Source organism: Oikopleura dioica, chromosome 1 (assembly GCF_907165135.1).
Source record: "Oikopleura dioica chromosome 1, OKI2018_I68_1.0, whole genome shotgun sequence".
Lineage (NCBI taxonomy): Eukaryota > Metazoa > Chordata > Appendicularia > Copelata > Oikopleuridae > Oikopleura > Oikopleura dioica.
Genome location: NC_137291.1, coordinates 14097381 through 14123519, shown reverse-complemented (window position 1 = coordinate 14123519; position 26139 = coordinate 14097381). Strand labels below are relative to the sequence as shown.

The 26139-nt window shown below is 41.8% G+C and overlaps 11 protein-coding genes and 1 long non-coding RNA gene across 13 annotated transcripts in view; 7 read left to right on the top strand and 5 right to left on the bottom strand.

Moving 5' to 3' along the window:
* The first annotated feature begins 54 nt into the window (after nucleotides 1-54).
* On the top strand, nucleotides 55-2117 carry LOC145695252 (uncharacterized). Its single transcript, XM_081772256.1, has 5 exons — nucleotides 55-341; nucleotides 382-995; nucleotides 1039-1147; nucleotides 1195-1747; nucleotides 1927-2117. The coding sequence occupies exons 1-5, from the start codon at nucleotides 59-61 to the stop codon at nucleotides 1979-1981; spliced, it is 1614 nt and encodes a 537-aa protein (XP_081628382.1). The 5' UTR covers nucleotides 55-58; the 3' UTR covers nucleotides 1982-2117.
* A 10-nt stretch (nucleotides 2118-2127) lies between these two features.
* On the top strand, nucleotides 2128-4030 carry LOC145695271 (uncharacterized). The gene is made up of 6 exons (XM_081772277.1): nucleotides 2128-2329; nucleotides 2369-2477; nucleotides 2518-2681; nucleotides 2724-2904; nucleotides 2948-3626; nucleotides 3668-4030. Exons 1-6 carry the CDS (start codon nucleotides 2168-2170, stop codon nucleotides 3795-3797), a joined length of 1425 nt encoding a protein of 474 aa, XP_081628403.1. The 5' UTR covers nucleotides 2128-2167; the 3' UTR covers nucleotides 3798-4030.
* Nucleotides 4031-4051: 21 nt separating this feature from the next.
* Nucleotides 4052-4977, top strand: LOC145695376 (ADP-ribosylation factor-like protein 6). The gene is made up of 3 exons (XM_081772374.1): nucleotides 4052-4427; nucleotides 4594-4769; nucleotides 4813-4977. Exons 1-3 carry the CDS (start codon nucleotides 4082-4084, stop codon nucleotides 4873-4875), a joined length of 585 nt encoding a protein of 194 aa, XP_081628500.1. The 5' UTR covers nucleotides 4052-4081; the 3' UTR covers nucleotides 4876-4977.
* Nucleotides 4978-4982: 5 nt separating this feature from the next.
* LOC145712400 (uncharacterized) lies at nucleotides 4983-7334 on the top strand. Its single transcript, XM_081772230.1, has 6 exons — nucleotides 4983-5227; nucleotides 5268-5626; nucleotides 5667-6353; nucleotides 6393-6808; nucleotides 6849-6963; nucleotides 7007-7334. Exons 1-6 carry the CDS (start codon nucleotides 5005-5007, stop codon nucleotides 7229-7231), a joined length of 2025 nt encoding a protein of 674 aa, XP_081628356.1. The 5' UTR covers nucleotides 4983-5004; the 3' UTR covers nucleotides 7232-7334.
* Nucleotides 5649-26139, top strand: part of LOC145695234 (membralin-like) — a 40335-nt gene continuing 19844 nt past the window's right edge. For both annotated transcript variants that reach the window (XM_081772238.1, XM_081772245.1), the window contains exon 1: nucleotides 5649-5653. The gene's annotated coding sequence lies outside the window, so the exon portion shown is untranslated. The remainder of the gene's footprint in view (nucleotides 5654-26139) is intronic.
* On the top strand, nucleotides 7356-8693 carry LOC145695356 (poly(U)-binding-splicing factor PUF60-B-like). Its single transcript, XM_081772358.1, has 6 exons — nucleotides 7356-7492; nucleotides 7535-7758; nucleotides 7796-7989; nucleotides 8240-8358; nucleotides 8431-8545; nucleotides 8586-8693. Exons 1-6 carry the CDS (start codon nucleotides 7377-7379, stop codon nucleotides 8637-8639), a joined length of 822 nt encoding a protein of 273 aa, XP_081628484.1. The 5' UTR covers nucleotides 7356-7376; the 3' UTR covers nucleotides 8640-8693.
* Nucleotides 8958-9708, top strand: LOC145710982 (uncharacterized). The gene is made up of 4 exons (XM_081788697.1): nucleotides 8958-9290; nucleotides 9338-9400; nucleotides 9469-9558; nucleotides 9602-9708. The coding sequence occupies exons 1-4, from the start codon at nucleotides 9086-9088 to the stop codon at nucleotides 9673-9675; spliced, it is 432 nt and encodes a 143-aa protein (XP_081644823.1). The 5' UTR covers nucleotides 8958-9085; the 3' UTR covers nucleotides 9676-9708.
* LOC145712308 (cytochrome P450 4V2-like) lies at nucleotides 10214-12216 on the bottom strand. Its single transcript, XM_081789994.1, has 8 exons — nucleotides 12061-12216; nucleotides 11553-12017; nucleotides 11416-11511; nucleotides 11104-11371; nucleotides 10981-11060; nucleotides 10785-10934; nucleotides 10540-10740; nucleotides 10214-10498 (listed from the first exon to the last, which is right to left on the bottom strand). The coding sequence occupies exons 1-8, from the start codon at nucleotides 12193-12195 to the stop codon at nucleotides 10214-10216; spliced, it is 1680 nt and encodes a 559-aa protein (XP_081646120.1). The 5' UTR covers nucleotides 12196-12216.
* On the bottom strand, nucleotides 12680-13071 carry LOC145695466 (uncharacterized). The gene is made up of 3 exons (XR_014133733.1): nucleotides 12917-13071; nucleotides 12800-12875; nucleotides 12680-12748 (listed from the first exon to the last, which is right to left on the bottom strand). It is a non-coding gene; the product is annotated as an uncharacterized LOC145695466 (long non-coding RNA).
* Nucleotides 16834-18510, bottom strand: LOC145712306 (uncharacterized). The gene is made up of 4 exons (XM_081789993.1): nucleotides 18394-18510; nucleotides 17831-17881; nucleotides 17009-17785; nucleotides 16834-16967 (listed from the first exon to the last, which is right to left on the bottom strand). Exons 1-4 carry the CDS (start codon nucleotides 18508-18510, stop codon nucleotides 16953-16955), a joined length of 960 nt encoding a protein of 319 aa, XP_081646119.1. The 3' UTR covers nucleotides 16834-16952.
* Nucleotides 20524-21466, bottom strand: LOC145711000 (E3 ubiquitin-protein ligase NRDP1-like). The gene is made up of 4 exons (XM_081788715.1): nucleotides 21339-21466; nucleotides 21002-21254; nucleotides 20779-20961; nucleotides 20524-20734 (listed from the first exon to the last, which is right to left on the bottom strand). The coding sequence occupies exons 1-4, from the start codon at nucleotides 21422-21424 to the stop codon at nucleotides 20564-20566; spliced, it is 693 nt and encodes a 230-aa protein (XP_081644841.1). The 5' UTR covers nucleotides 21425-21466; the 3' UTR covers nucleotides 20524-20563.
* LOC145712305 (solute carrier family 60 member 1-like) lies at nucleotides 24249-26112 on the bottom strand. Its single transcript, XM_081789991.1, has 7 exons — nucleotides 26012-26112; nucleotides 25376-25953; nucleotides 25209-25333; nucleotides 25071-25172; nucleotides 24833-25025; nucleotides 24570-24797; nucleotides 24249-24526 (listed from the first exon to the last, which is right to left on the bottom strand). The coding sequence occupies exons 1-7, from the start codon at nucleotides 26110-26112 to the stop codon at nucleotides 24249-24251; spliced, it is 1605 nt and encodes a 534-aa protein (XP_081646117.1).

The window sequence follows — 26139 nt, the reverse complement described above, 5'->3', positions numbered from 1 at the left end:
CGTGGATTATTGCATTTTGTCGGAATTGATTTTGCATGTTTCACTTGTAGAAGGATTGATGACCGAAGAAACAAAGAGCAAGTACCCAAAGTGGTCGGATCAATATTCCACGCTCGTTCTTATTCAGCTCGCTAAGGGATGTGATTGGAAATCGAAATTCCAGCTTACAGAACAGCGAGTTGGTGAGCATGAGTTTTTGGTTCGCCTGAAGAACGATGGAAAGACATTTGAAGGAGTAGGAAGTAGCAAGAAAAAGGCAGAGCATCGTGCGTCCTTCAAACTACTCAAGACATTCAAAAATTTGCGGGAAATAGTGAAGGCAAATAGTTTGCAGTTTCTTGGTAATAATGATAATTTTTAACAAACTTAAAATTTCTTAAGAGCTTGCGAATCGAGAAGGGGCTGGAATTCTGGCTGATAAAATGAGAATCAATCCTGCACCGGCTGGTGGATTCGTTGCTACTTACATTGGCCGTAGCGATTTGGAGATTCGAAATGCCGTCAAGAAGGATGCAAAGAGACTCTTGGCGTACGAGCTTCTTTCGCCTCTCTGGAAAGAGATGGACAAAACCTTCGCCAATGAAAATTTGCCGGTCACGCCTAATTCTTCTCCACAACGACCCGCGGTACGAGTTCAACCGAAGAAATCTCCACCCATGAGTCCTATCAGACCTGAACCTGTTGCTGTTTTGAAGGAGCCGATCATAAAAATTGTTCCGGAACCGCAGAAGACATCGACAAACTCGACGGAGCTATCATTCTCAAGCCTTCCTTCAAGCTCAATCAAGAGTGGCCCTCCTGTAGAAGTCTCAACTGGCTCAAGAGCGAGCACCGTTAGAGGCAGATTCCCTCACTGGAATAGCGACTATTACATTCCAATTCTGACCGCACTCGCAAAAAGTGCTTCTTGGAAAGACATTCTTGGACTCAAGCTGAATGCACTCACAGACGGCAAATACGATGCTACACTCATTTACGAAGGATCAACATTCAGGGTAAGTTTTCTTTGAAGATGAATTCGAATTAAGATCTTTTTAGGGAATTGGACAAGGAAAATCGGAAGCCACAAATGATGCGGCATTCCAGTTAATATGTTGTCTCGACGGACTAGATAGATTCCTTGAAGAAAACTGCATGGCAATCCTCGGTAAGAAATCTCTCCCACTTTATGATCTTATATTCACATATTTTTAGAATTTGCTGTTCGAAATGGTTGTCCAATCAACCGAGATAACATCCGAGTCGAAGAAGTGATGGTTGATGGCACGAAAAAATTTCAATGCAAGTACTTGGCTCCTGGCGTGATGGAACATGGTAGAATCTCTCAAAGCAAGGCCTCAGCAAAGAAAAATCTTGTCTTCAATCTTTTAAAACCTCTATGGACCAGCCTCAAGCGCGAAATAAATGGAGCTTTGGACAAGAGAAAGGAAACACTTTACGATGAAATTGACAAGCTGGAATCGAAGCGAGACTCTGGGGTTTCGTACGAAAGTGAAAGTCTTTTGAGCGATTATAAAACAGAAGCAGTTTCGCCGGACAAAAGCGAGGACAAGCTAACGAAAGAAATCGAAGCGCTAAAAAAGCATCTGAGCCATCTAGAACTTCTTCAACAGACTCAGAAGGGAACGTCGCCCGACGGAGATGCAACAGTAATTCAACATAACGAACCTCAAACTTCTGGCTACGTAACTGGTCGTTCTGACGCTGGAAATCAAGGAGACGATGCTGTATCTGCAATTTCGTCCAAGTATGATTACTCTGTCACAGCTTTCATTATTTTAATTTCATACTCAGTATTAATTTTTTCGTACATTTCGTGACTAGTCCGTCGAGACAACATATTAATTGGAATGTTGCATCATTTGTTGCTTCTTGTTTTAATTGTCCCTTTCCCTGAAAACTTTTCGTAAACTGATTGATTTTTAGATGGTGCTCGGTCGATTTCAAGATTGATGATTCGATTTCGAAGATTTACAAGTAGAAAGAAAACTGCCTTTTCTTGACCGCCAGTTGTCGCTACAGAGATCCCAAAAGTTCAGATTCCCACCTGTCATAATGGATTCACAACCATTTCTTCCATGATTTTTACGACTGATAAATAAAATAAACAGATTCGATTGAAAAACTAACTGAGCTCCTCTTTTTAGAAGAATCGAAATAAGAAAGCATGTCGCCTGACGCTCGGTATCCAGAATGGAACGATAAATATTCAATGCAGATAATCGTGGCGATCGGTGGTGGCTCGTGGCGCGAGTTTTTCAAATTCAAGGAAGGAATGAATGCTCAAGGATTTAACGCTTCGCTCGAGTATTTGGACGAATTGTACACGGTACTTGTTTCAGAATTGAACTCATGTCATGTTTGATAGGGAAATGGATCGAGTAAACGAGAAGCGCTCTATTCCGCAGCTTTCAATTTGATTGCGTCGATTCAGTTTCCAGAGACGTATGTTCGAGAGAAAGCGTTGGATATATTAGGTTTGCTATAATTAAATGCTACTGACTAAATTTCTCGTAGAACTTGCTAATGGACTCGGCGCTGAGATCAAGACGGAGCTTATCCGAGGAGAAAAGACATCGAACGGACATGTAGCTTACTACGACGGCGAACCGAAGGTCAAGGGCGATGTCGGCGGGGATAAACGAACGGCAAAGAAAAATCTCGTTTACAAGCTCTTACAGGTTAGTTCCTCTCACAATTCATCGTTGTATCATTTTTCCTAGCCGCTCTGGAAAAGTCTTGACGAAAAGAAAACGCGTGAAGGAATTGGACGAAAATCAAGGATTGCAATCAGAACAAAAGACGTCCCAGAAGAGAGAAAGAGACAATTGGCGGTTAATTTTCCCCAGCACAATTCTTCGACACGCATGAGTAGTTCCACTCCGGAGAACGACCATTCGATGGGTAGTAAAGAAAAACTTCTAGAGCGCGTTTCATGCTATTGTAGTTATGAGAATGGGTCAGCTGAAGGTTGAAAATAAAGTTCCCCACCCAGATCGCGACATTCAAACTCCTCCACGGCAGATTTACCTTCAGCAGCAGCAGCAGTATCATCCGATGAATGGACCGGTTATTGGCACTTATCACCGGCTCCCTGACACTGATAAACGAGCCAAAGTGATGGACTACTTTCGTAGGTCGCCAAATCAACCTCCAGTCATTCAAGATCGATCGGAACTCCAAACTCCTGTCGGAGAAGATCTGGACGATGTCGGTTCCATCGCTTCAGGGATCATCAGCCGGGATCGTTTTCAAACGCCAAAGTTAGAAGTCGAAAACGCCGAATGCACCGTGTGTACGCTCAAGCGACCAGTGTCGATTATTGTGCCGATGAATGACGTGTTTTCGAAGTGCATTCACACGGCTAGAATTTGCAGAATCTGCGCGCTTGGCCATATTGAAATGTTGAAGAAGCGGGAAAGCCGATTTCCCAACCAATGCCCGTTGTGCTATTATCTTGAGTTTGCAAAGCACAATGATAGACTCAAGGACAACTACAGGGACCTTACTGATCGGACCGCCCCTGGAGATCGGAGAGGGTATGATCCGATGAATCCGCTGAACGAAGAAACTGCGGAGAATTTGACAAGAACGCATGTAACAACAAGCAAAAACATATCCACGAAGTGAGTCGTTTGTAGCTTTATCTTTGCTATCCTTTTCTAAGATGGGCAAGTACTGATCCTCGGATAAGTCAGTCAGCGTCAAACCCAGCTCTCCACAATAAAAGACCATCTGCTAGAGCCTACAAGACGAATATCCAACTGCAGGATATTCGTATCACTTCTCAGAAGTAAACCCTTCCACTGATCACATTTTGATATTTCTAAGCTTCATCAAACTTTAATTTTTAATTCACTCTACCTGGTAGTGCCTCCATACAACCCTCATGATGTTATGTGATAATGTTGTGAGCTTTGTCAAAAAGTAATTTTTCATTTGGAACTTTTTTGAGCTTGTCAATTCTAGTGACACCCTCAAAAAAGTTCTATGAACTTCCCTGCTGTTTTATAAATTAATTTTTCTATGATCGAAAATGCTTCAATTCGAAAACTTAATAGAATGAATCAAATCGCCTAAAATGGGTCTGCTCGATAAAATTCTCCTCCTCTTCGGCGTCAAAAAGCCTGAAGCCAAGGTCGTCTGCGTCGGCCTCGACAACTCCGGCAAAACAACAATTATAAACCGCCTCAAGCCGCCAAAAACGAAGCAGAGGTCTGAAGAAATCGTCCCTACAGTCGGCTTTGTCTCCGAAAAGTTCCAAGCTGGCGGACTGGAGTTTACAGTTTGGGACTTTTCTGGACAAGGGCGGTATCGGAACATGTGGGAAATGTACTACAAGGACGCCCAGGCGGTGATCTTTGTAATCGATTCTGCTGATAGGTTGAGGATGGCAGTTGCAAAAGATGAGCTTGAGGGAATTCTCAGTAAGTTGTTGTCGTTTATCTTCAATCTGGGCTCCGGGCGCATCGCGACCGTATTTTTTTCGCTACGAAACCGCTCACTTTAGTTTTTTGAGTTTATTGAATGAAGCATTTTTTTCTCAGAGCAAGATATTTAGGCCCTTTTTCATCCCTTCCAACAATTTCTTAGAGGACAGCTCGATACAAAAGAACAACGCAGTCTTTCTCTTCTTCGCGAATAAAATGGACCTGGCAGACTCGTGTTCAGAAGTTGAAATAACCCAGCTGCTGGATCTTCCGAAACTGCTACGAGGAAAAACATATAACATCGTTTCGTCGAATGCGATAGAAGAAGATATCAATAAGGTGAGTTTCTCTTCCTTGATTTCAGTAGGAAAAACATTTCTAGACGGGCATTATCGAAGGCATCGCATGGCTAGCCGGACACGTGAAAGATCGCGACTCCAAATAGAAAATTCTTCGTCAAAACTAATAGTTTATTTTTGTAAAACCAAATCGCTCAATTTGTATTTCTATGTTTTCTCATCCCTTCAAAATATTATTTTGTTTTCTACGTCGATTCATTCGAAAACTTGAAGAAATGGCGTGTTCGGAGTTTCATCTCTTCGAAGAAATCCCCATCGATAGTGATAGAGTTCGTGGAATAACGACGAAAGCGATTTTGACTGAAGATGAAAGCAAATCGCTGAGATGGACTTCTTCGACAGGGACTGTGTCGAACCCGTTAACATTCGATCGACCGGTTCAAGAAATCACTTCCACGAGGACTGATGATTCCGTCTTTGTTTTCACCGATAAGCAAGGTACCGCCATCTTCAACGGCTTGTTTTTAATATTTTTTAGGCTTCGTCTTTCCAGCTGGCCACAAGCATCCAATAAACGAGTTCTATATCCAGAAAACCGATCTGGACATGGCGATTCAAATCAAAACCTACTCGCACAACGTCTCCAACTTTATCGTCGCCATCTTATGGACTGATAAATTGATCATTTACGCGGAGGAAAATCGATTCGAGCTGAAGCTTGCATCTGGATTGAGAGATCTCACGTTTGTGGATTCAGAGTACATCTATGCATGGGGAAACTCGGATATATACCGGATCAGGGTTTTTGAAGATGGGCCAGAGGTTTTTAGGCATTTGCGTGTTCACCTACCGAGAGATGAGAAACTGGGGAAGTCTGAGGAGATCAAATCTTTACAGGTTCGGAGCGGATTAGCTTTCGATTGTCTAATTAATTCAGGCTGGACGACGATTCATTCTTCTCCAAACATGCTCAGCTATCTACAGTATTTCCAACTCCACTGGGGACATCCTTGCAGTCAGAAAAACGCCTGGGATTCTCGAAATGCGACTTTCTTTCATGAAGCGCCATGTTTTCTCCGAAAGCGTTCAAATGCTCGTCCTCGTCTTCCACAACAAAATTGAGTTCGTCGAAGTCGACTCGCTTGGAAAAGCGCTTAAAGTTGAGTGGTCCCTTCTGTGCACCGACGTGAGTAACCACAGTACTGGTTCTGTGTCCGTCGTCTACGAAAATAACGGCAAAACTGTTTGGCTGACCCCTCTTGGTCCAGAAGAAAAGATCCAAAAGCTCGTCTCTCGAAACGAGCTTCAGAAAGCCCTTGCATTTGCGCGCCACTACGAACTCGACGAAGAAATAATTTACAAAGCGGAGCTCAAGAATCGAATTCAAGACAAGTCCAAAGCTAGCGATCCTGGACACTTTCAAGCCGTGCGATTTTTGAGCAAGAAGATAACTGACATCGAGTTCTTTCAAGAGCTGCTGAAGATTGTGGAAAATAAAGAGCTGAGAAACGCGATTCTTCAGTACATCGGAATATTGATCGATAAAGAAGGAGTAGATGAGCAAATTACGATTCCGCTGATGAAATTCGACGAGATGAGCCAGCAAATGGTGGAAATTATAAAGGTAGTTTTTCAGAAGCGCATTATCATTGAGCATCTTTAGACGCAAAATTTTGCACGACTTCCAACGCTACTTTTCCCGTACCAAAATCTCATCAACTCAGAATACCAGGCCAAACTGTTGGATTTCATCCCTTCGAAGATTCCCTCAGAAGACCTTATTTCAATCATCGGCTCATTCCAAAAGATCTTCGAAATCTCCGACTCTGGTTTCTGTCAAAATATGTTGCCGAAATGGTCATCTGAGAGGGCGCTGAACTTGGAGCAAGAAGAGCCGAGTAAATGGCCTGAAAACGCGCTGAAAGTTCTGAACGCTCTGAAGAAGAAGGATTTGATGAAGATGGATTTCGATTTTACTGGCAAAGAAAACAGCTACGATGTGTCCATTGAGCTTTTGATCAACAACTTGGAGGCGCTGAATGAGCTCAAAGTGCAGTATAGAATCAATATACCTTTGAAGTACAGGGTTCTGTAAAATGTTTATTTACCCAAATTCTAGCGACTATATCGACCCAACTCAGCGATCAGACTGGCTTCTTGAATGGATCGCAAGGGAAGTGCAGAATCGACACGATGAAATCAGCATAAGACGAATTTTCAACGATACTGTCAAGGTAAATTTTCACAAAAAAAGAGCATTTCTTAACACCTCTTCAGCCTTTGACATTCAAATGGGGCTTCGACTTCGAGAACTTTCTCCTGCCTTTCACGGACGTAAGTAAAAACATTCCTCTTCAAGCGAAAGTCAGCATCATGAAACTCATCCCTACTGCCTCCGTCCGTCAGCAGCAGCTGCTCAATCTACTTGACCAGCTCCGCCATCCATTCCCGGACTATCTAGTCGAGTTTATGAAGACGATGTTGCCCGCCGGCCGCGCTTAGAACTAGAATAACCAGAAGTTATTTCACTTATCTTAAAGTTCACCGAGTTTTTTAACTGCCCAACACTTTCACCCATTCCTGGAAAATAAAAGTTCACTTACGAAGAAAAATCATCCTTTTGTTTTTCAGTCTTTTCGGTACAACCATGTCGGTAGAAATTTATAAAAAGAGCGAGAAACAAATCAACCTTCCAGGACTAAATGAAGAGCAGCAATTGCGACTTGAGTCTGCGAAAAGATACTGCCAGGAACAATCTGTTAGGTGACCATTTTTTCGATGTCCTCTTCCTTGATTTCATGTTAGATTCGTGATGCAACAACAGGAGGAAGAGACCAAGAGCTTCATGTCTGGCGGCATCAATGGAGGTTCAGTCCAGTCTCAGCAAGTGTTGTCGCTGATGAGCCAGGTCTTCATCGGTTCGATTTTTTACGAAGTGAGTGAAGCGCAACTAAGAGATGCTTTTGCGCCTTTTGGGATCATCAACGTTGTTAACTTGAATCTCGACCCCGTCACTGGCAAACACAAAGGTAGGGAATCTTACAAAAATCATTTCTTTCTTGATAGGTTTCGCGTTTATCTGGTTCGAGCTTGCAGAAGCCGCCCAGCTAGCGATCGAGCAAATGAACGGGGCAAACATGTGGGGTCGTCCGATCAAAGTCGGCCGGCCGACCCAGGCTCAGCCGTATTTGAAGACCATCGACGAAGCCGTCTACGATTCAAAACGATCGACCTGCATCTACGTCTCCGGAATTCAGCCAGTAAGTCTCGATCAATCTAAATCCGTTTCGGATATCGTATTTCATCAGATCACATGATATATCCGAAGAAAAAAGACTGATGAAATTAAATCAACTGTAACATTAAAACAACGGTAATTGACTCATTTTTGACATGGATGGTTCTTTGTTTCAGACTTTCGCGAAACCACGCAGCTTTTCCTCCAGCATGAAGATCTCTTTCTTTCTCTTCTTTGATCTTGTTTCTCAGAGCGTTAATGATTCTGTTCAGGATATGGATGACACGGACATCCGCGACTTGTTCTCCCCCTTCGGAGATATCAAGCAGTTGCATTTAACAAAAGACGACGTCACAAGCGAAAACAAGGGCAACGCCTTTATCGAGTATAATTACGGCTGAAAACGAATTTTCATTTCAGTGAAAGACTTTTTTAAAAGTAAAAGTTTCCAGCTCTTTGAAAGACAAGAAAAGGAAGCGGCTGATGCTGTCAAGTCGATGAACCTGTTCGAATTGTGCGGCCAAAAACTAAGGGTCGGCAAAGCCATTTCACCTCCATTTTCTATCGGAGAAAAGAAGGTAGAGCGTTTTTTCCTGATCTTTTGCTCAAAAATTTCAGGAACTTGGAGAGATCAAAACCGTCATTCCAAAACTCGCCCGTCCAAGAAAATAGCGCCTTTACGTTTTTCTTTCTTCTACTGCCCTGTTTCATTCATCAAAATAAAAATATGAAAATCCCTTGAAAAGATAATAATTTGTTCTTTTTTCGCATAAAGAACAGATTTTTTATTTATCATTATATTAAAAACTTTCATGAACATTTATTCAAATCGCAGGTGCCAGAGATTACTCTTTGTTGATTGCAGAAAGAAGGCATGAGAATAAAGCCGGCAGGACATGTTTTCAACTGGTGTAGTCATAAGGTTGGTTTTCGAGCCAGATTCTATGGCCTTGGTTAGTTTGTAATTCCTCCATTTTTTCATCGAGAAAAGGCAGCTCCGCTCGAAAGTGCTCTTCGCTGACGCCCATTTTTTCTGGAAAGCGGGTTCGAGCCGAAGCGCCGCCGCTCCGTTGAAAAGTCTTCAATTTTGCTTTTTTGAGTTCACTTTCAAAGTCGCCATGGTTCGCAAGAGACAACAGACGCCTTTTCGAAAAAGCGTTGGTACTTCGGCAAAAAGCACCAAAGAGCCGGAAAAAATCGAAGAGACTACTGATACTGGAGATGATATGAAGCGGCAGATGATGCAGATGATGGGAAAATTTCAGAAATTTGTGGCTTCTGATTCTCAGCAGGCTCGGAAGACTGCCCCAAAACAGGATCAAGGTAATTATTAAAACCTTTATCGCTCATTATTTTTATCAAAAATTTAGGAAAAAATGGGCAGAAGGAAAAGAAAGAACTGGTCCTCGAAAACATCAACCAAGCAATTTCAGGCGCGTTTTCTTTGAAAATGAAGACTAGAATTAAATTAAAGCTAGAGTTAAATTCTCATGTCAAAAAGCGATGGAAAGTTACAAGGCTAACTTCGTGAAAATGGACACCCTGCTCGAAAAAATCAACGCAATAGGAAAAAACAAGGAAGACGCGAATCGTGAGTAAACTTTTTGATTGAGTCTTTTCTTACTTCTTTTTAGCTCAAGAAATCTTGAACGAGACTCTTCGAGAATTGGAGACGAAGCAACAAGACGAGGAAGGAATTCTCATCTGAATATGTGAACTCGTTTTGCTCTCTTATTGTTGATCGAGCAACCAATAAATGAAATAAAAAGTTATTCTTCGTCGATTATTTTCCGTTTCAAAACGGCAGCCTTTCGCACCAATAGCCCCGTCTTTCAGGTTCTAGCTATGTGCCCGAAAGGTTCCGATTTGCCACGAAAATCATGGTTTTTACGCGTTCCTCTTCCTTGATTTCAATGCTAGCGCTTTCAAAATATCTCTTTTGCTCTTTTGCTCGAGCTGGAAAAATGATAGAATTCGCACCAACTGGTGCAGTTTTAAAGCATCCGATGGTGGCGTCGCTGATCGCCGGTGGTGGCGGCGCAACATATGCAAAATAAATGCGTGTTGACATTTGACGATAAAATTGGAAAACAATAACAATCGACGACGGGTGTAGCGAATATCAAATTTGAAATTCACGCCAAATGCCAGACCAAGGCAAGATTTATTGCTTTGGCAAAGCGGAAATTTTCCATGAAAGAAAGAAATGGTCTTTTCTTCAACTAAAGTTTTATTGTCATTTAGTATCAAGCATGTTTTTCTTCGAGAATAATGTCGATTCCTCCCTTTGGTCTCGTGATAATTTCAGCCAAAACCGGAATTTCGTTTGTTTTTCGCGTGGATTTCCAGGTGAAGTTTCGGAGAAGATGCGAAAGAATGATTTTGTTGGTCAAATTCGCAAACTGGAAAAATTCGAAATAAATTGAGATTATTGCTCTTATCCGCTGCCCAATGCAGTTTCTCGGGCCGGCAGAAAACGGAAAGTACGAGTAAGCATATCTCGTCTCCCCAGAGCCCCCGTCCAACCAGCGCTAGAAAAATGTCTGAGGCTCTTTATTCATATTTTTCTTACCGATGGGTCGAACTTTTCAGGCTCCTTCCAATGCGTTTCATCTCGGTGGAGTTTGTAGCAATTTATAGTAACAATCGCGCCAGCTGGAATTTTAAAGCGTCTTTCTCCTTTTTCGACGAGCAAATCCGAATCAAACTCCCGAGAAAACATCGTCACAGAGGGAAATTTTCTCAAAGTTTCTTTCATCACCGCTTCAAGGAACTTATTCAAAAATTATTTCACAAAATGCTTCATGGAAGACAAACCGTTAGTTTATCAAGATCTCCAGTAGTCGCTGGTCGATCGGAATCGCCAAAGACAAGTTCTACTTCTTCATGAAGCTTTTTCATCACTTCCCAATTTTCTCCAATTTCTTGAACAGCCCATAAAAGAGCAGCAGCAGTTGTATCGTGACCCTGAATGCCGAAAATGAAGAAAAAGAAAGCCCCCATTCTCGTTCACCTCGAACATAAATGTATCCACTTCCTCTCGAATCCCTTCCAGATCAATTTCACCCCGATCCAGGCTTTTCAAGAGCGTATCTTAATACAAAAACTCAACCCTAAAAAATCAACTCTTTCTCACCCAAAAACGCCATTCTTCCTCGACTGTCACATTTTTCTGCAAAATAAGTTGCCTCAAAGTCATCTCCAAGCTCTTCTTTTAGCTCTCTAAAGTGGTTCCATCTTTCCCAAATAATCTTCTTCGTGAAAGAATGCATTTTGGTAACATTTTTCTTCTGCCGCCGCCCGATCGGGCTGAGGTTCCAGATCAAGTCGGGCCAGTACCAGATTGATTTGTGGCGAATTTGGGTCAGTTCCATCCAGTCAAAAATCGCTTGAGCGTAGGAATTCTTAAACGGACATTTTCATAATTGAAGAAAAGTTTGAAACTTACATTTTCCTCAAATTGAATGTCCGATTCCGCCCCCATCGCGGTCTGAATGATAATATCCAGCGCACAAAGTGTTATTGGCCAATGCATGTTGATTTTCTTAAAAAGACTTTTCTTTCATTTTTTTTCTAAATTCCAACCTTTTCTGTTTTGATTTTTTCCTTCAAAATATCGACCATCTTCGCTGCTTTTTCGTTCATGACCTCGACGAAATCCGCAAGAACAGTTTTATGAAAAGCAGGAGTCAAAAGCCGCCGCCGAGTTTTCCACTTTTTCCCGTGAGAAGTCAGCAGTCCTGTTCCAAGCCAGTCCTGAAAGAGCTTGTAAAAGAGCCCTTTGCGGATATGGACGGTCGATTTGAGAATGGCCTCGGCTCCTTCTGGACTGAGAACGAACAAGGATGGCTTCGGCCCGAGCAAGTGATAGCCATAAAGAGCGCCGGGGTCTTTTTGCTTCAAATGGTCGACGAAGTCGTTCAGCTGGCGGAAAAACGCAACCGGATCGAAATCAAATGAAAGAGCGTGTCCAAAAATCGGGAAATTTCTCTGAATTGACCCGTCATCGACGGTCAGGATGTTTCCAGCGACCAGTTCTCTTTCGATTTTCTTGAAATTTCAATTATCATCTCTTGATAAAAATATACTTAACCGTTTTCTTGTGATGGAGGTACAAAATGAAGGAACAAATCAAGATTACCACTGTTGAGGAAAATTTGATTAATTCAGAATCGAGGAAAAAGAAGCTCTTCTGCTCAAAAATATCGAAAAAACTGGAAAAAATCATTTATTTGTTTGGTGTTTTTAGCGTTTAACAACTTCAACTACTGAGTGAACGCTCTTCCAAATTGTCTCCATAATTCTAAAGGGCACATCTGACACTATAAACCACCAAGTTAACTGCCGAAAATAGCGTCATTGCAACTTGCCAGAAATGTTAAAGCAAAAAAGATCATCAAACAATAATAAGCTTCTAAAAAACCCACCGATTTGTTTCTTTTTTTTATCTTTCTTGTTCAATCTTGCCCGTTTGTGTTCCGTTTTTTATCACTGCTGATCGTCAAAATTAGAAACAAACGAAATCTGCCGATTTTGACAACACTCGAAAAATCAACCGCTCCAAAGAATTTTTTCGCTATTTATTTGGTCAAATTGGCAGTTTTTCTTTGAATTCCCATTTTGACTCGCATTGGAGACACTCATCAAGTCTTAAAAATGAGTTACAGTCATTCTAAGACCGTTTTTTCGTACGTTTTTTCACCAGCATAGGCAAGATATTTAGCCAAACAGCAGAAGTGGTAGCCATGGTTGCATTTTCCGATGCAGATTTCGCATTTTTTCTAAAACGAAAAAAATTTCTTGAAAAAAAATTTTAATTTTTGGTTTCAAACATTTTCTGCTTCCGGGTTTTTCAGATGCAGTCCGCAAGTACTGTCCATGGAGTAGCCGCAAATCGTGCAATCCAACCTGAATTTTTTCCCTTTTCAACCAAAACCGCCAAAACTCACGAAAGCGACTGAAAAGAAGCCTCAAAAACAGCGGTGAAATTCTTCAATTGAAATAAATTCTCGCTTGAATCTGATGAAGAAATTTCAATCTTCTGCTTTTTCTTCTTTGGCGAGTCGCTTCTGATTCTTACTCTTCTTGATTTTGGATTTCTCATTTTCGGAGTGAGGAATTTTCAAATAATGGAGAAAAACTTGTTATTTGCAAAAATATTGGAGTCTTGAGCATATTTGCTGAGTGACTTAAAGTTGTTTACATTAACTTATTCAAGTTTTTATTAAATTTAAATTTAAAAAAAAACATTTTAAAGAATAAAAAATAGACATCAAGAGTTTGAATGTTGAAACGGAAATGACCAAAAAGACTATCAAGAGAGTGAATTTCGAAGATTAAAACAGACTAGATTTTTTCAATGAAATGTGTTTGCCAGACCCTTACGAGGAGAAATTTGCACGAAGCGGAATTTCTAATGACACCCTTATTCAAACAAACACAACGATAAATGAAACAACAACTTTTCCCGCCAATTCCACTTTGATCCCCGAAACCACTACTGCTCCGACTGTAGTTCCTCCACAAGAATGGTACTGCGACGACTTAGGTTACAACACTTGCATCCGCCTCATGCACACAAAGAAGAAAAATTTTTTCGCAGGACTGGACTGTGCACGGCAAGAATCACAGGTACTCTTCGTTGATTTCCAAATTTTCTAAAATCGATTTCGAGCTTTTGAGAATTTATGACGAGCGATATTTGGATTTTATTCTCGATATTCGGGAGAAAGTCGGCGCTGGGGATGAGAAAAAGATAGAGGAGCTTTCAGAAATGTGGGTTTTTTACCATGATATGACAGAAGAAGTGAATATTGACGAAAATGGAGACATAAAGGCAATGGATCAGTGGGTTAAACCCTTAACTCCAGGTACTTTTTGTTGAAATATGCTGGTTTCTGATTGGTCGATGTAGAAAATACAGGCTTCTTATTAGTCTAGGCCCCCTTATTAGGTCTTGAGAATTTAAAAATTGGCAAGAAAATGGCGATTTCTTATTAAAATTTTCAGAATTCTTTCAAAAACTCAGCGCCGGGAGAAAAAAACGTGGTGCCTCGGAAGCAGTTCCTTTTGGAAGCTTGAATTATGACGAGCGATTTGAAACTTGGGACGATCTTGAAGGCAACTGGGCAGAAGACCAGCCGAATAATAACGGAAATCAGGACTGTGTGTACCTTGATGCTGATGGAAAATACAACGATTTCTGGTGCGATACGAAGGAGTTACTGTATTTTTGCCAGAAACGACCGGGGGACTTTCATCACATCTATCACCAGGTTTGTCCTTTTAAAAATCGAGGAACGAAACCTTCTCTAGAAATTCCCAGACGCATTCGATGTCGAAGTCCTGAACAACATGAAATATTGCAACGAAAAAACCTGCAAATTCTTCGCCAAAGGAAACGACACGAACAACGCTAGAACAGGCGAATTCAAAGACGCCGAAAGCTGGCTCAACTTCGAGCCTCTGAACGAGATCATCTCGCGACCGTATTACTTCAAACTCGCGTATGGCAGTGGCGATTTCATCACGTGGTCGCAGCTTCAAAATCCGCTGGAAATCGAGGACGATGCAGAAATCACGCCGTCGGATTTGACGTTTTACCCGAAAAACGGAGTCCAGGAGTTCGGGAAAGGCTTCAGAACTTGCGACGGGATCTTTTTCTCTGGCCTCCGAAGAAGTTCAAAAGAAGGCGTGTTTCTCGACGGGACGGAGGGCGAAAAGAGTTTCTACCAAATAGGAATGGATAAAGAAGCGATTATTCTAGACCCGATGACGACAAGGCCGCTCGGTTTTGCTCACGTGTTCACTTTTCCGATGCACGAGCCGAGGTACATCATCAACCCAGACGACGAAATCGGGTACGAAGAATGCTGGGATCGGAATAAAATTAGAAATGAGCTCAAAAGAGCCGGCGCTGCTACCGGTAGTCGAAATTATACCCGATTCTCAAGATTGTTCCGCCATCCTGGTTACAGAAGCGACATGAATCCAATTCAAAGCGTGGATCTCTTTGTTAGCGAGTCTCCTTTTCCAAGTCATGGTTCTCTTCATTGCCACAGTCTTTTTTCTCTTTCAGAGCACTCAGTATCGGTCGATCATGGGTACCAATGCCTCAAGCGTAAGCAGTACTTTCCTCGTTGATTTCAAACCATTTTTCAGCGAAACCATTCACGACGCCAAAGTTCACTTCCTCAACTCTAGCGCCGAAGACGGAAGAAATCGCAGATCGAGTGGCCGATGTTGTTTCTAAGAAAGCCTCAACTGCCTCTGCTGGAGGAGGGATCGCGGGAGCAGCTGTTGGGACACTTGCCTTGCAGTTTTTGCCGAAGCTATATGATCCCGCGAAGAAGCAATTCAAGAAAGCTAAAGATTGGCCAAGGGGTTCATAAGTTTTTCAGTAAAATGTTTCAGTAAAGGACCATTTCTACTCAAGCGAGTTAATTTTAGCTGTCAACCCTTTCGTCAGGTCGTTGAAAATATCTTTGATGGTGTTGTTTTGAGAGACAAAAATGTTGGTGTTGCTTTTAAACCAAAACTGGCAACGAAAAATCGACAAACTCAATACCTCGATGATAGCATCGAATTCTCCAGGAAGCATCGAGTGATGATGAAGTCTTTCGAACCCGACCCGAGCAGTCTTCATCACGTGACGGAAGAGTCGATCGCGGAGGAGAGAAAAATCGTTGAAGAGGAAAGACAGAAAAGAATCAAGTTCTTGGAGGAGAAACAAGAAGCGCTGGAGAAAATCCTAGCGGTGGTTGAAAATTATCCAAGTGTCGATGAGATTTTGACGGGAAGCGAGGGGTTGAAACACGTCGAAGTTGAGGACAATTTGAATCAAATTTCAGCTAAGGTAAGGCTTCAGAAAGAGCGCATCTATAGCTGATAGTGCTTTCTGAAGCTAATAAAAAGACGAGCAGTGGTGCTTACAAAAACATCGAGCGAGAAATCGAGCGAATCATCGACCAACTTGAAGTTCTCGACAGTTTTTCAGACGAGGAAGAATTCGACGAAAGTGATGGTTATTTCGATCTCTCGCAAATTGAGACCATCATAAGAAAATCTGAAGACATCTTGTCGACGAAAATATCCCATCCGCTTGACTCGATCGATGGAAAAACGATGGTTTATGACAAGTTTGATGCAATAAGGGATGAAATTGATAATGGAGCTGAAAGCTACGATTCTGACTTGGTTTACAAGATATTTTTCTATATAAAGAAGCATTTAAAAACCAAGAAAAGTTGCTGAAAAAGAACCGGCAAGGACTGAAATCAACGAAGAATTAAAGCTCTACGAAAGCAGAATCGAAGCAATCGAAAATCTCGCCACGGACTATCCCGAAATGACCTTCTCTACCATCGCTAATAAAAGTACTCAAACGCCCATTCCAAAGTCGAAGGCAAAAGAAATGGTGGCAACCAGTCTAATCGACAAAATTCCAGCTGAAAAAGCGATGGATTCGGCAAAACAACTTGCTGAAAAACTGGACATTCGCGGAAAATTAACGTCCTTATTTTCAGGAAAGTTTTCTATAAATAATTTGCATTAATTGCTTCAAAAATCGGTTGAAAACAAAAAAAGGCTTGACGGAAAAACTCTCTGCTTTCGCGGCAAAAATCGGGGCGGACAAAATTCTAGCTTCGGCAGAACTGGAAGCGCTCCTTGTCGATAAAGAAGATTTCAGCGCGAACTTTCACCTCAACCCGGACGTTTTCGTCCAGACGATTGATCAATTTGAACTCGACTGGACTCTTTTTCGCGAATTTGGAACACAAGTTACTGATGATTTGAAACTAAACGATGTTCTGTGAAAAAAATAGATATTTTTGGAGAGATGAATTTATTAAAGAACAGTGGAGAAACAATCAATTATGAAATTAGAACTGATGGCAGAAAAGCATAGTTAGATAAATAAGCAGAATAAAACAAGGAGAAATCTTTTGGTAAGTTTTAATAATCGAAGACGATCGTGGGTCTCTCTTAGCAAGATGGCGGCTAAAAATTTCATAAAAACGAAAAAAGTTTGATAAACTAACCGTTGCTCCTCGATTATTCCAGAAATCATTCTTGTTTTTGCACCGGACGATGTAGTCGCCAGTGTCTGCCCCATTGTCGCACTTGACTTTGCAGTTGTTTCCGACGTTGTTCCTCTTGCATGTCCAAGAGTGAGCGCCAGCAGGAGCGAATTTGGCAGGAATCGAGTCGTTCGAGCATTTAGCTGCTGTGCAAGAGGGCGCCACGCCATTGAGCACGGACCAGCCGTCCGAGTTGCAGGCAATCGTATAGCTCGCATTTTTTCCTTTTCCGTCGCATTTGGCCTTGCATTTCCGCGCACCGTTCTTAACTTTTGTGCATTTCCACTTGAATTGGCCGCCAGAAGGATTGAGCGCTTCTGGAATAGATGAGACTGCGCAATCAGGGGCTGTTGGCGATTCAGTTGGCGACTCCGTTGGCGACTCAGTTGGTGGCTCAGGTTGGGACATTTCACAATCGCATGAGACTTCTGACCAGGCATCTCCTTCGTCGAAGTAATACTGATGGTCACCGAGGCAAGCTGAGTCTGGGACGTTTGAAGTCCATGCGAGAACGTTATTACAGCCCTTATAGTTTGGGTTGTCGCACATGATCCATCCCTTGTCCGATTCCCATTTCACATCGCCAAGCCATTGGCTACCACTGCAGTCGTATACATCTCTTCCATTGTGGAGAGCTCCGGTAGCTTGGCAAGCGGTGACAACTCCAAACACGTCGGTTCTGAGTCTTGGGCAGCAGCCGTTCGCGGTCAATGTACCGCATGGCTCTAGACCAGCGACCTAAAATAAGAAGTGTCAGTTTTTGACTTAGAAGCAAAGAGCAACCTGTTGGGCGATCGCAGCGTGCAAAGCCAGTCCTCGAAAGAAGTCCATTTCCTAAAAAAATATTTTAATAAAAATCCGATATTTCAACACTCTGCTCTTACTCTCGTGAAAATTTCAGAATAACCTGATTCTAGCGATCCACCATCGCATTTTACCAAGATCGGTACGGTACTATGGCGCCCTCAAAAATTATCATAACATGCGGGACACGTGCAAAAGTCAAGTAAGACTTCTCCCAAAGTAATCTCCACGAACTTTGAAAAGGTTGAAAATTTTTTCTGCGGCGATTCTTTGCCTGGCAATTTAGTCAATAAATTTTCAGTAGTCTAATCAAAAGCGGCGAAATTTTGACAAAAAAACATTTTTCGTCCGACTTCAAAGGGTTGTGGTTAGGAGTCCTAACTTAGGACTAGAGCTCACTCTTATCCATCACGTGACCGTATAAATAATGAACAAAGAGATGGTTCACCTTGATCGTCAAACTTCGTAGTGAAGAAGCACTCTTGGAACGACCTCCGCTCACCCTCAGACTTCGTGTGGTAGAAGAAGAATTTCCAATTTACCAAAACATTTGGTGTTCGAGCATGCCTGTGGCCAGCTATTTGGTGTGGTGCTTGTGCTTCAAGTGGTGCGACACTGGCTGACCCTCTATCGTCGAACAACTTGTAATCACTTGTCATACTTTGCGACAATTCAAACTATTATAAATTTGACAAGTATTCCACAAAAATGGAAATTATTCGCGTTATTTTTGATGAAACTGAAGCTAAAGATCATTCAACAAGGGCTTCGTGAATCACGAATCGTGATTGATGTTAAAAAATCGGCGCGGACACAATTCTAGCCTCGGCAAAACTTTTGCTACTATAAAATCGACTATTAAATAAAACGCAGCTGCTTCAAAAAGAGTAACGGTATAGAAAGGAAGGTTTGATTATTGCGAGTAGTGGACTGCGCTAAAATTTATGATCTATCATTATTGTGGCGCCATAAATAAGGAACAACATAACTGCGTGTCATTAAATGTTAGTTGATTTGAAAACTGATGACTTATTTTTGACTTTTTAGAGATTATCAAAGCTCGCTAAAAGCAAATTTCAAGTATAAATATCTGATCTGAAAGATGTCTGATTATTCAAGTCTTCCGCCAAAACCAGAATTCTGCGATATATCAATGTCTGATGTTCCAGAAAGCTCGATTTCACCCTCTTCTCCCAACTCAAATTCATCAGGTAACAGGTTGGAATAGTTAATCTTTTTTACCCTGATCTCAATCAAGGAATAATGTATGAGCTGATGCAAACAAGGAAAGGAATGGAAGAATTAAAGAACTTGGTTTATACGGGAATTGCTCAGAACAGTCCGAAAGAAGGAAGAATGACAGAAAATGCAAAAGAATTCGAGATTAAAAGACCAAATCACGAGAACACGAAATTAAAGGAGGTACATGTCAAAACCATTCGCAGAAAATTGAAAATTCATATTCTGATTCAAGGAGTTAAATAAACAGAATTATGAGCGAGAAAAATATCAAAAAGAAGCTCAAAAAGCATGGCGAGCAGTTGAAGAGCTTCAAACAAATCTAAAAGCCGCCCTAGCCGAGAACGATCGAAATAAACATAAAATAAAAGTTCTGACTTTTGAATACGAAAATCGCCTTGACCGTCTCAAAGAGGTAAGATTTTTCGGATAATAAAATCACTGATCCATTGAAGGAATTCGAGTCAGAACGAGCAAATTGGCAGGTTGAAATTGCAACATTGAAGCAAGAAAACACTTTCCTGCAAGATGCTGCTTTCCCGGAAACGCCCGATCAGGTTATCAAATTTAGCAAAGAAAACGTCATTTATTTCAATAAAGGAATTCAATCAACTGGAAAACGAGCGAGAAATACACGAAAGAGAAACTAAGCACATGCTACTAGAAATTGAGGAGCTCAAGAAGACTTCTCGAATAGAAAGCCAGAATCAAAAGAGGGAAAAGCTGCGGAACCAAAAATTGGAACAAGAAATTGAGAAGCTGAGGAGAGAGAAGCAAGCAGTCGAGGAAAGAAGCGAAACGAGAGAGGAGCGCTTAATGGAATTGGAGAAAGAAATTGGAGTCGAACGAGGTGCTGGTTGTTATTACGGAGATGACCGGCACGTTTCTGAAGGCGGACCAAGACGTGGATTTGACAAAGAAAAGTTGCAAAATGTGCTGAAACTCCTGGCTCTTGGGGGATAGTCAACATAAAGGTACGAGACTTCCTCATCTCGAAATCAACAAAGACTCCTTTTAGTTAGCGTCTGATGAAGATAAAAAAGCTCGCTACGAAGAGTCTGACTGGGAACTTGAATTCAGCGCAGCCTGCAAAGAAAATGGAAATGGAACACATCGTCTTTGGTTAAAATGCAGAAGTTTGAAATTTCAAATTAGAAAATTAAATTTATTTGGCTTTAGATAATTCCCGTTTCCACGCGGTAGTGCAGCAAATCGATGGGAAAGATGGAGTCATCAAAGACACGAAGGTGATGCCAAGCGTGCAGGATGGATTACGACAATTGTTTGAAATAAAGCATGTTGGTGGAAATTATATAAGGTTTAATATTTCCACACTTCAACGTCGTTTTTGACCTGTAGAATCCGATACCTGGATGAAGATTTCGGAATTCAAAATTTGTTATTCTCGAAAAAAAAGCTGACGGGTTCTGTAAGTTCTGTAAATATATTTTCTACAAACATAAAGCTGTGTGATTAAAAACGAAAGAAATTCTTGAGTTTGGTCGATGTTTCTGATTCTTTGATTCGGTTGAAGAAGTCCTTCACTTTGTTCTGGATGTTGTCTCGCTCGGCTTCGGGGACTTTTTCCTCGCAGGGAAGGCAGATTGTTTGAGTTCCGACTTTCATTTTGTACACTTCATTCACCTAAGAAGATAGTAAGCTGATGAAGCGAAAAAAGCGCTTAGTACATTGCATTCTGGACAAGGAGTTGTCGGAGTCCAACAGAGAGCAGCATGTCCGGCAATTCGATTTTCCAACCGTTTTACTTCTAGTCGGAGAAATTGAACGCAGTTTTGCACGTGATCTTCTAGCATATCTGGGTGCATAACCCGCAGGCAGCCCTTGCACTTTTCCTCTGGTTTCTTGCACTCCTAGTCATTTTTATAGAAGAATCGAGACAAGGGATGATACCTTCAAATGTCGATCCAACTCATCATATTGCAATTCCTTCCAGCACCAGTCTTTGTTCGGGCACTTGACTCTGATCAAGTCCAAAATGTTAACCAAAGGTCGAATCGGCTGCTTGATGTCTTTTGTTGAGAATTTTGATCGGCAGGATGGACATTTGTCTTTTTGGGAAGAGCATTTCAGCAGGCGGTAAATGCAGGACTCGCAAAACATGTGCGACTTTGGGCAGATTATTCGGGGTTTGTAGCAAAGTCCGCTAGAATTTGATTGAGATGAGGAGAATGAAGCTAGATTTTTTCTTAATTTTTTGATACCTTTATATAGCGGAAATAATTTGAACCTGCAGATGGCACAGACATATTCTTGAGCCTGTTTCTGGAACTCCGGCAAAACCAGGTCCAAATCCAAGCCTCCCTCTTCAAACATTCTCTTTTTTGAATTCTGGGCAAACAAAGGAGCTCAACGACCTCACGGGCAAATCGTAACTTTATGACTCAGCTTCCTTTCCTTTTTTTCTAGCTTTTTGCGTGTCAATATTTATTGCCAGGAAAATCCAGTAAAAGAATAAAAATTTCATTTTTCATAAAATTTGCCTTTTTTGACTTCAATTTCCACGGGAACGATTGTTCGCTGAATTTGACCAATTCCATCGAAAAACGAGCAAGTCTTGAAAGTCATTCTGGTCGTTATCTTCGTCTCTGTCTGCACGATCTTGCAATCAGACATCAATCCGCAGAGGAAGGTGCAGGAAAGGGCCCGAGATCCTGTTTTATCGACGATGAATTTTTCCAGGGAGGGTATTTTATTGAGAGAGCATTTTCCGTTATTGTAGATTTTCAGCGAGTCACAGGAGGAATCGTACTGTCTAGTCGGGCTTATGAATAGTGATGCCGATCGACAGAGGCTTTTACAGTCATTTTCAGACTGGACAGCAATCGGGCGGGTCAAATCGACCTCCGAACCGACCAGTTTTTCAAACCGAGGCAGTTGTAACTTGATAAAAAGACCTTCCGTCGAAGCGAAGTTAATAAGGAAGAAAATATCTTTTATCATTTGAATTTCAAATTTTGAAAACTTGAGATTTTGTGGCTGAAAGATGAACTTGCCTCCGTTTTATTCCCGTTCTCGTGGAGCGCTGGTCAAATTTATTACCGAAATTCTTTCTACCGGCATTTTATTTTGTCATGGAAATTTCAGCGTAGCCGCTTGAATCATGGAAAAATAACATGCCTCAGCAATCATCATGATCGTCATAGGTTTTGTACGAACTCCTGAGTACTTACGACTTACTGCTAACCCAAAACTTAACCCAAAACCTCGGCCTAAACCAAATTTTGATTAATTTTTCTGAGCTGAGCTGAGCTGACCTGAGTAAAAATTTCTCTGAGCTGAGCTGAGCTGGCCTATTTTGGAGGTTACTGCGCTGAGCTGAGCTGGCCTTTTTCAAAGGTCATTGAGCTGAGCTGAGCTGAGCTGAGCAGACCCTAATTAGAGCTGAGCTGAGCTCATTGAGCTGAGCTAAGTGATAATTGTCTGAGCTCAGCTGAGCATCAGATCATGTTCCAAAACAATTGAGCTGAGCTGAGCTGAGCTGAGTGAAAATTGTCTGAGCTGAACTGAGCACATCAGATCATTTTCCAGAACCACTCAGCTGAGCTCGCTCAGCCAGCTCAGCTCACTCAGCTCAGCAAATTTGCAACTCTGACCTAACCAACTCCAAAACCAAGGAATTTCGCCTCAAAGATCGAGGAAGATATTCTCACGGAGGGTGCGCCTCAGTAGCTACGGTTTGGGGGGTTTGCGTCAGTTGCTACGGTTGCGTCAATAGACATCGCCTAAGATGGAAATGAATACACATCTTGCCTAAGAGAAGGTGGGAAATTATTCTATGCGAACTCATTTCCCTTAAAACTATGGATGAAGGCTGAATATTGTCAAAAGGACTCTGGTTGACCTTGGTGGAGGGGGGATGAAATATCATCCTGCTGCCTTTAAAATGCTAATAAATTAAGTATAAATAAGCATATTCATTCGTTTATTGATCCTAAAGGTTGACTCTTGAACTGGTCAAAATATTCGAAGAAAATTGATTCCAGGCATAATACATCAAAAGGTGAATCTCTTCTATGATTTCACTAGTCAAGAGCTACTAATAACAGTAAGAAAAGAGGTGTTTTTGATTCAAGCAAGCAGACAAACAGACATTCCAAAGAGACAAAAGAGGTGATTGAGACACAATTGAGAAAGAGGTGATGCAGGTAGAAGGGAAATAACCTGAGCTACAGTCAGGCTAATACAGTTTTTCACAAAAAGGGAGGAGTAAGCGGTGTTTTGTAGAGGTTTTTCTGGTTTCATGGCCGTTTGGAAACCTTCTCAGCTGGCATAGTTCAAGAAGTAGACGATTTGTTCGGTCGAGAAAATCTGGTCGACGGTATCTTTGATGTCGGAAATGATGTTTTCCGCGGCAATTTCGATCTTGTCCATTTTTGATTCTTCGTTTTTTTTCTCGGAAAGGTAAAAAATAGCTACTTTTCGGGCGTATTTTTCGTTCTGGCCCGGCGTGAGTTGTGGAAATTGAGAAAATCGGCTGAGCACGAGGTATATAAAGTGCTGGCGCGGCTCCAAATATGGCTCTGGTTCGGACCAGTTTGCGCGGCAGCGTTTTTTAGCACGTCCGAACCACGACCTTTGATCCTAATCGCGATTTGGAAGGCGAAGATTTCGATAGATTGTGCGGAGACAGTTTTGAAATGGCAAGATAGATGGGTGCGATTGCAAAAAAGCATCTTGTCTGGAGCAAGAAAATTGGCGATTTTGGACAGACAAGCTGTTTTCGAACGATGTCGTAAACGATCTTGGGACCAGGGCGTTGACCCCGTGAGTTGAAAAAATGTGGGTTTGTTGTCTTTGGGGCATTCTGGAAGATAATATGATTATGAAAGGCTTCCGTAAAAACGCGTGTTATACAACGATCTGCTTGAAAATCGATTTTGAAATCAAGGAAGAGAGCAATTTCTGAAGTCAAATCTGACCAAGGTTTCGAAATTGCAAATTGCTGTTAAGCCCCCACGATCTAGGAGGTCCTGAAAATATCTTCTTTCTCCCCAGCCCTTTTTGATTCATGTTCACAATCATTTGTCAGGGTTTTTATTTATTTGGTACTAATATTGTAAAATTCAGTTAGTTCGTCATCCGCAGCATTATTTTTCTCTAATTTTAAAACAAACTGCTGTCTTTTTTTATCACAGATTCAGTAGATTCTGGTCTTATCTGCGCTGTTTCTCCAAAGCCTTCTACTGGAAACGAACAGTGTAAGAATGCCTTTTTGGAGGTCGATTTGAGGTTCGAAAGGTATGAGCCTGTGTCCGGGAATTCTCATCGACCGTTCCTTGAGAGAAGTGGAGTAGGAAATACGATCCATTATTCTGAATCCTTCAAGATGAACAAACAGTTCGAAGAAAAGAACGCCCAAGCAGAACACCAAACATGCCCAAGCGAATGAAATTGGCGAGTCTTCGATGTGCTTTCCTAAATTAAAACTACCAAGAGTTGAGCTTGGTCAATCACTAACCAGTGATTGTTGGAGCAATCATAGTGCCGACCGAGGCGCCGAGATTGTTGATAAAGACGTAGGTGAGGCCAAGATTCGTGAAGCTGTTGCAGAGACTCGTCGAGCTACCGTAGAAAAGAGCACAGAAGACTCCGAACAGGACAGTAGCTGTGTATAAAATTGCGTCGTTTGAAGATCCACCGATATTGCCATCGACTCCGAGGATCAAACTTATCGATGCATAGAGAAAATCCTCTTAAATTAGATGTATATGATTTTCTTGCCTTTCCTGATTCCGATTGTTGAACCAATGAAGTAGATCAAGAGCAAAAAGGTCGGTCTAATCTTTCGAGTGGTGTAGGTTCCGATGAATCTCCCGGCAGTCAAGGCAGCCCAGAAGATCATGTTAAGGTAATTGGCTTTTACGGGATCCCAGTCGAAGGCTTTCGAGCATAGTGCGTAGTAGTAGATGTACGACTAAAGCACACTGTTGGCTCTAGTTTTTGTTTTCTTTTTCTTTACCTGGAAGATCGTATCGGTGTTCGCGCTACAAGCATGAATAAACATCGTGAACATGAAAAACACCAGGAGTTTTCTCCAAGGATCTTCGCCGCGCATATCAACCTACTCTTTCATAACTACACAGATGATGAAACAAACCTCATCATGTTTCGCAGTTGTCAGTTTTTCAATGAGCTTCCAAACAGCACAAACACAGGTGAATATTCCACTTGCGAGAACAATCACGCCAACGATCAAATATGGTGGGAGAATATCCTCGTCGACTTTAAAAGGATGGATGATAATACGGAACTGGTTTTTCTTACTGAGGTCGAAGTGATTTCCTGACGTGTAGTTTTTGTCGTAGCCGGTGAAATTGTCGGCGTTGGTGACACATTCCTTGAGAGGATCACTTGACTTAAAAACTTGAACAAGCAGGGGTGCCAAAAAGCCTCCAATAGTAAAGAACGCGTGGTAGATCGCGACGACCCAAGCGGATCCTTCAGCGCCGAAAATATTCAACACAAGCGATTCCAAGCCAGTTGTGAAATAGGAGCTCGTTAAAGTAGTAGCAAAGGCGACAGTTCCGAGCAACCAAAGTTCTGTCAAGAGCGGAATGACGGCGATAAAGAGCCCGTTGACGAGTAGCGTGCCACCAATAGTCAGCAATTTGACCTTTCCTGATGAAAGCCTTGGTAAAATTATTCCAGCGGCAATCGCTCCGACTACATTTCCAAGCCCTCTCCACGCAAAAACAGACGAGACATCACCAACAGAAACGTCGCAGTTGAACGCTAGACTGGGAAGAGTGGGGCCAGTGATGGAGGTGAAAAAACCATGTGCGATTCTAGCCTCAGCAACGACACCAATAAAAATGTATGTCAATAACGATTTGCTGCTTTTTCTAGTCTTGAAATTTATATATCATGGCCAAAATTTTTTTTCTCTTCGTGACTTTTTGCCTGGAACTTTCTGGAACTGGCTGATTTTCTTTTTTCTCTTCCTTGTTTTCTTCTGTTTCATGGGCGCGCAAATCGCCTTTTGAATAGAGAGATTTATACATAGTCTTATAGTTGACCTCTCAAAATAA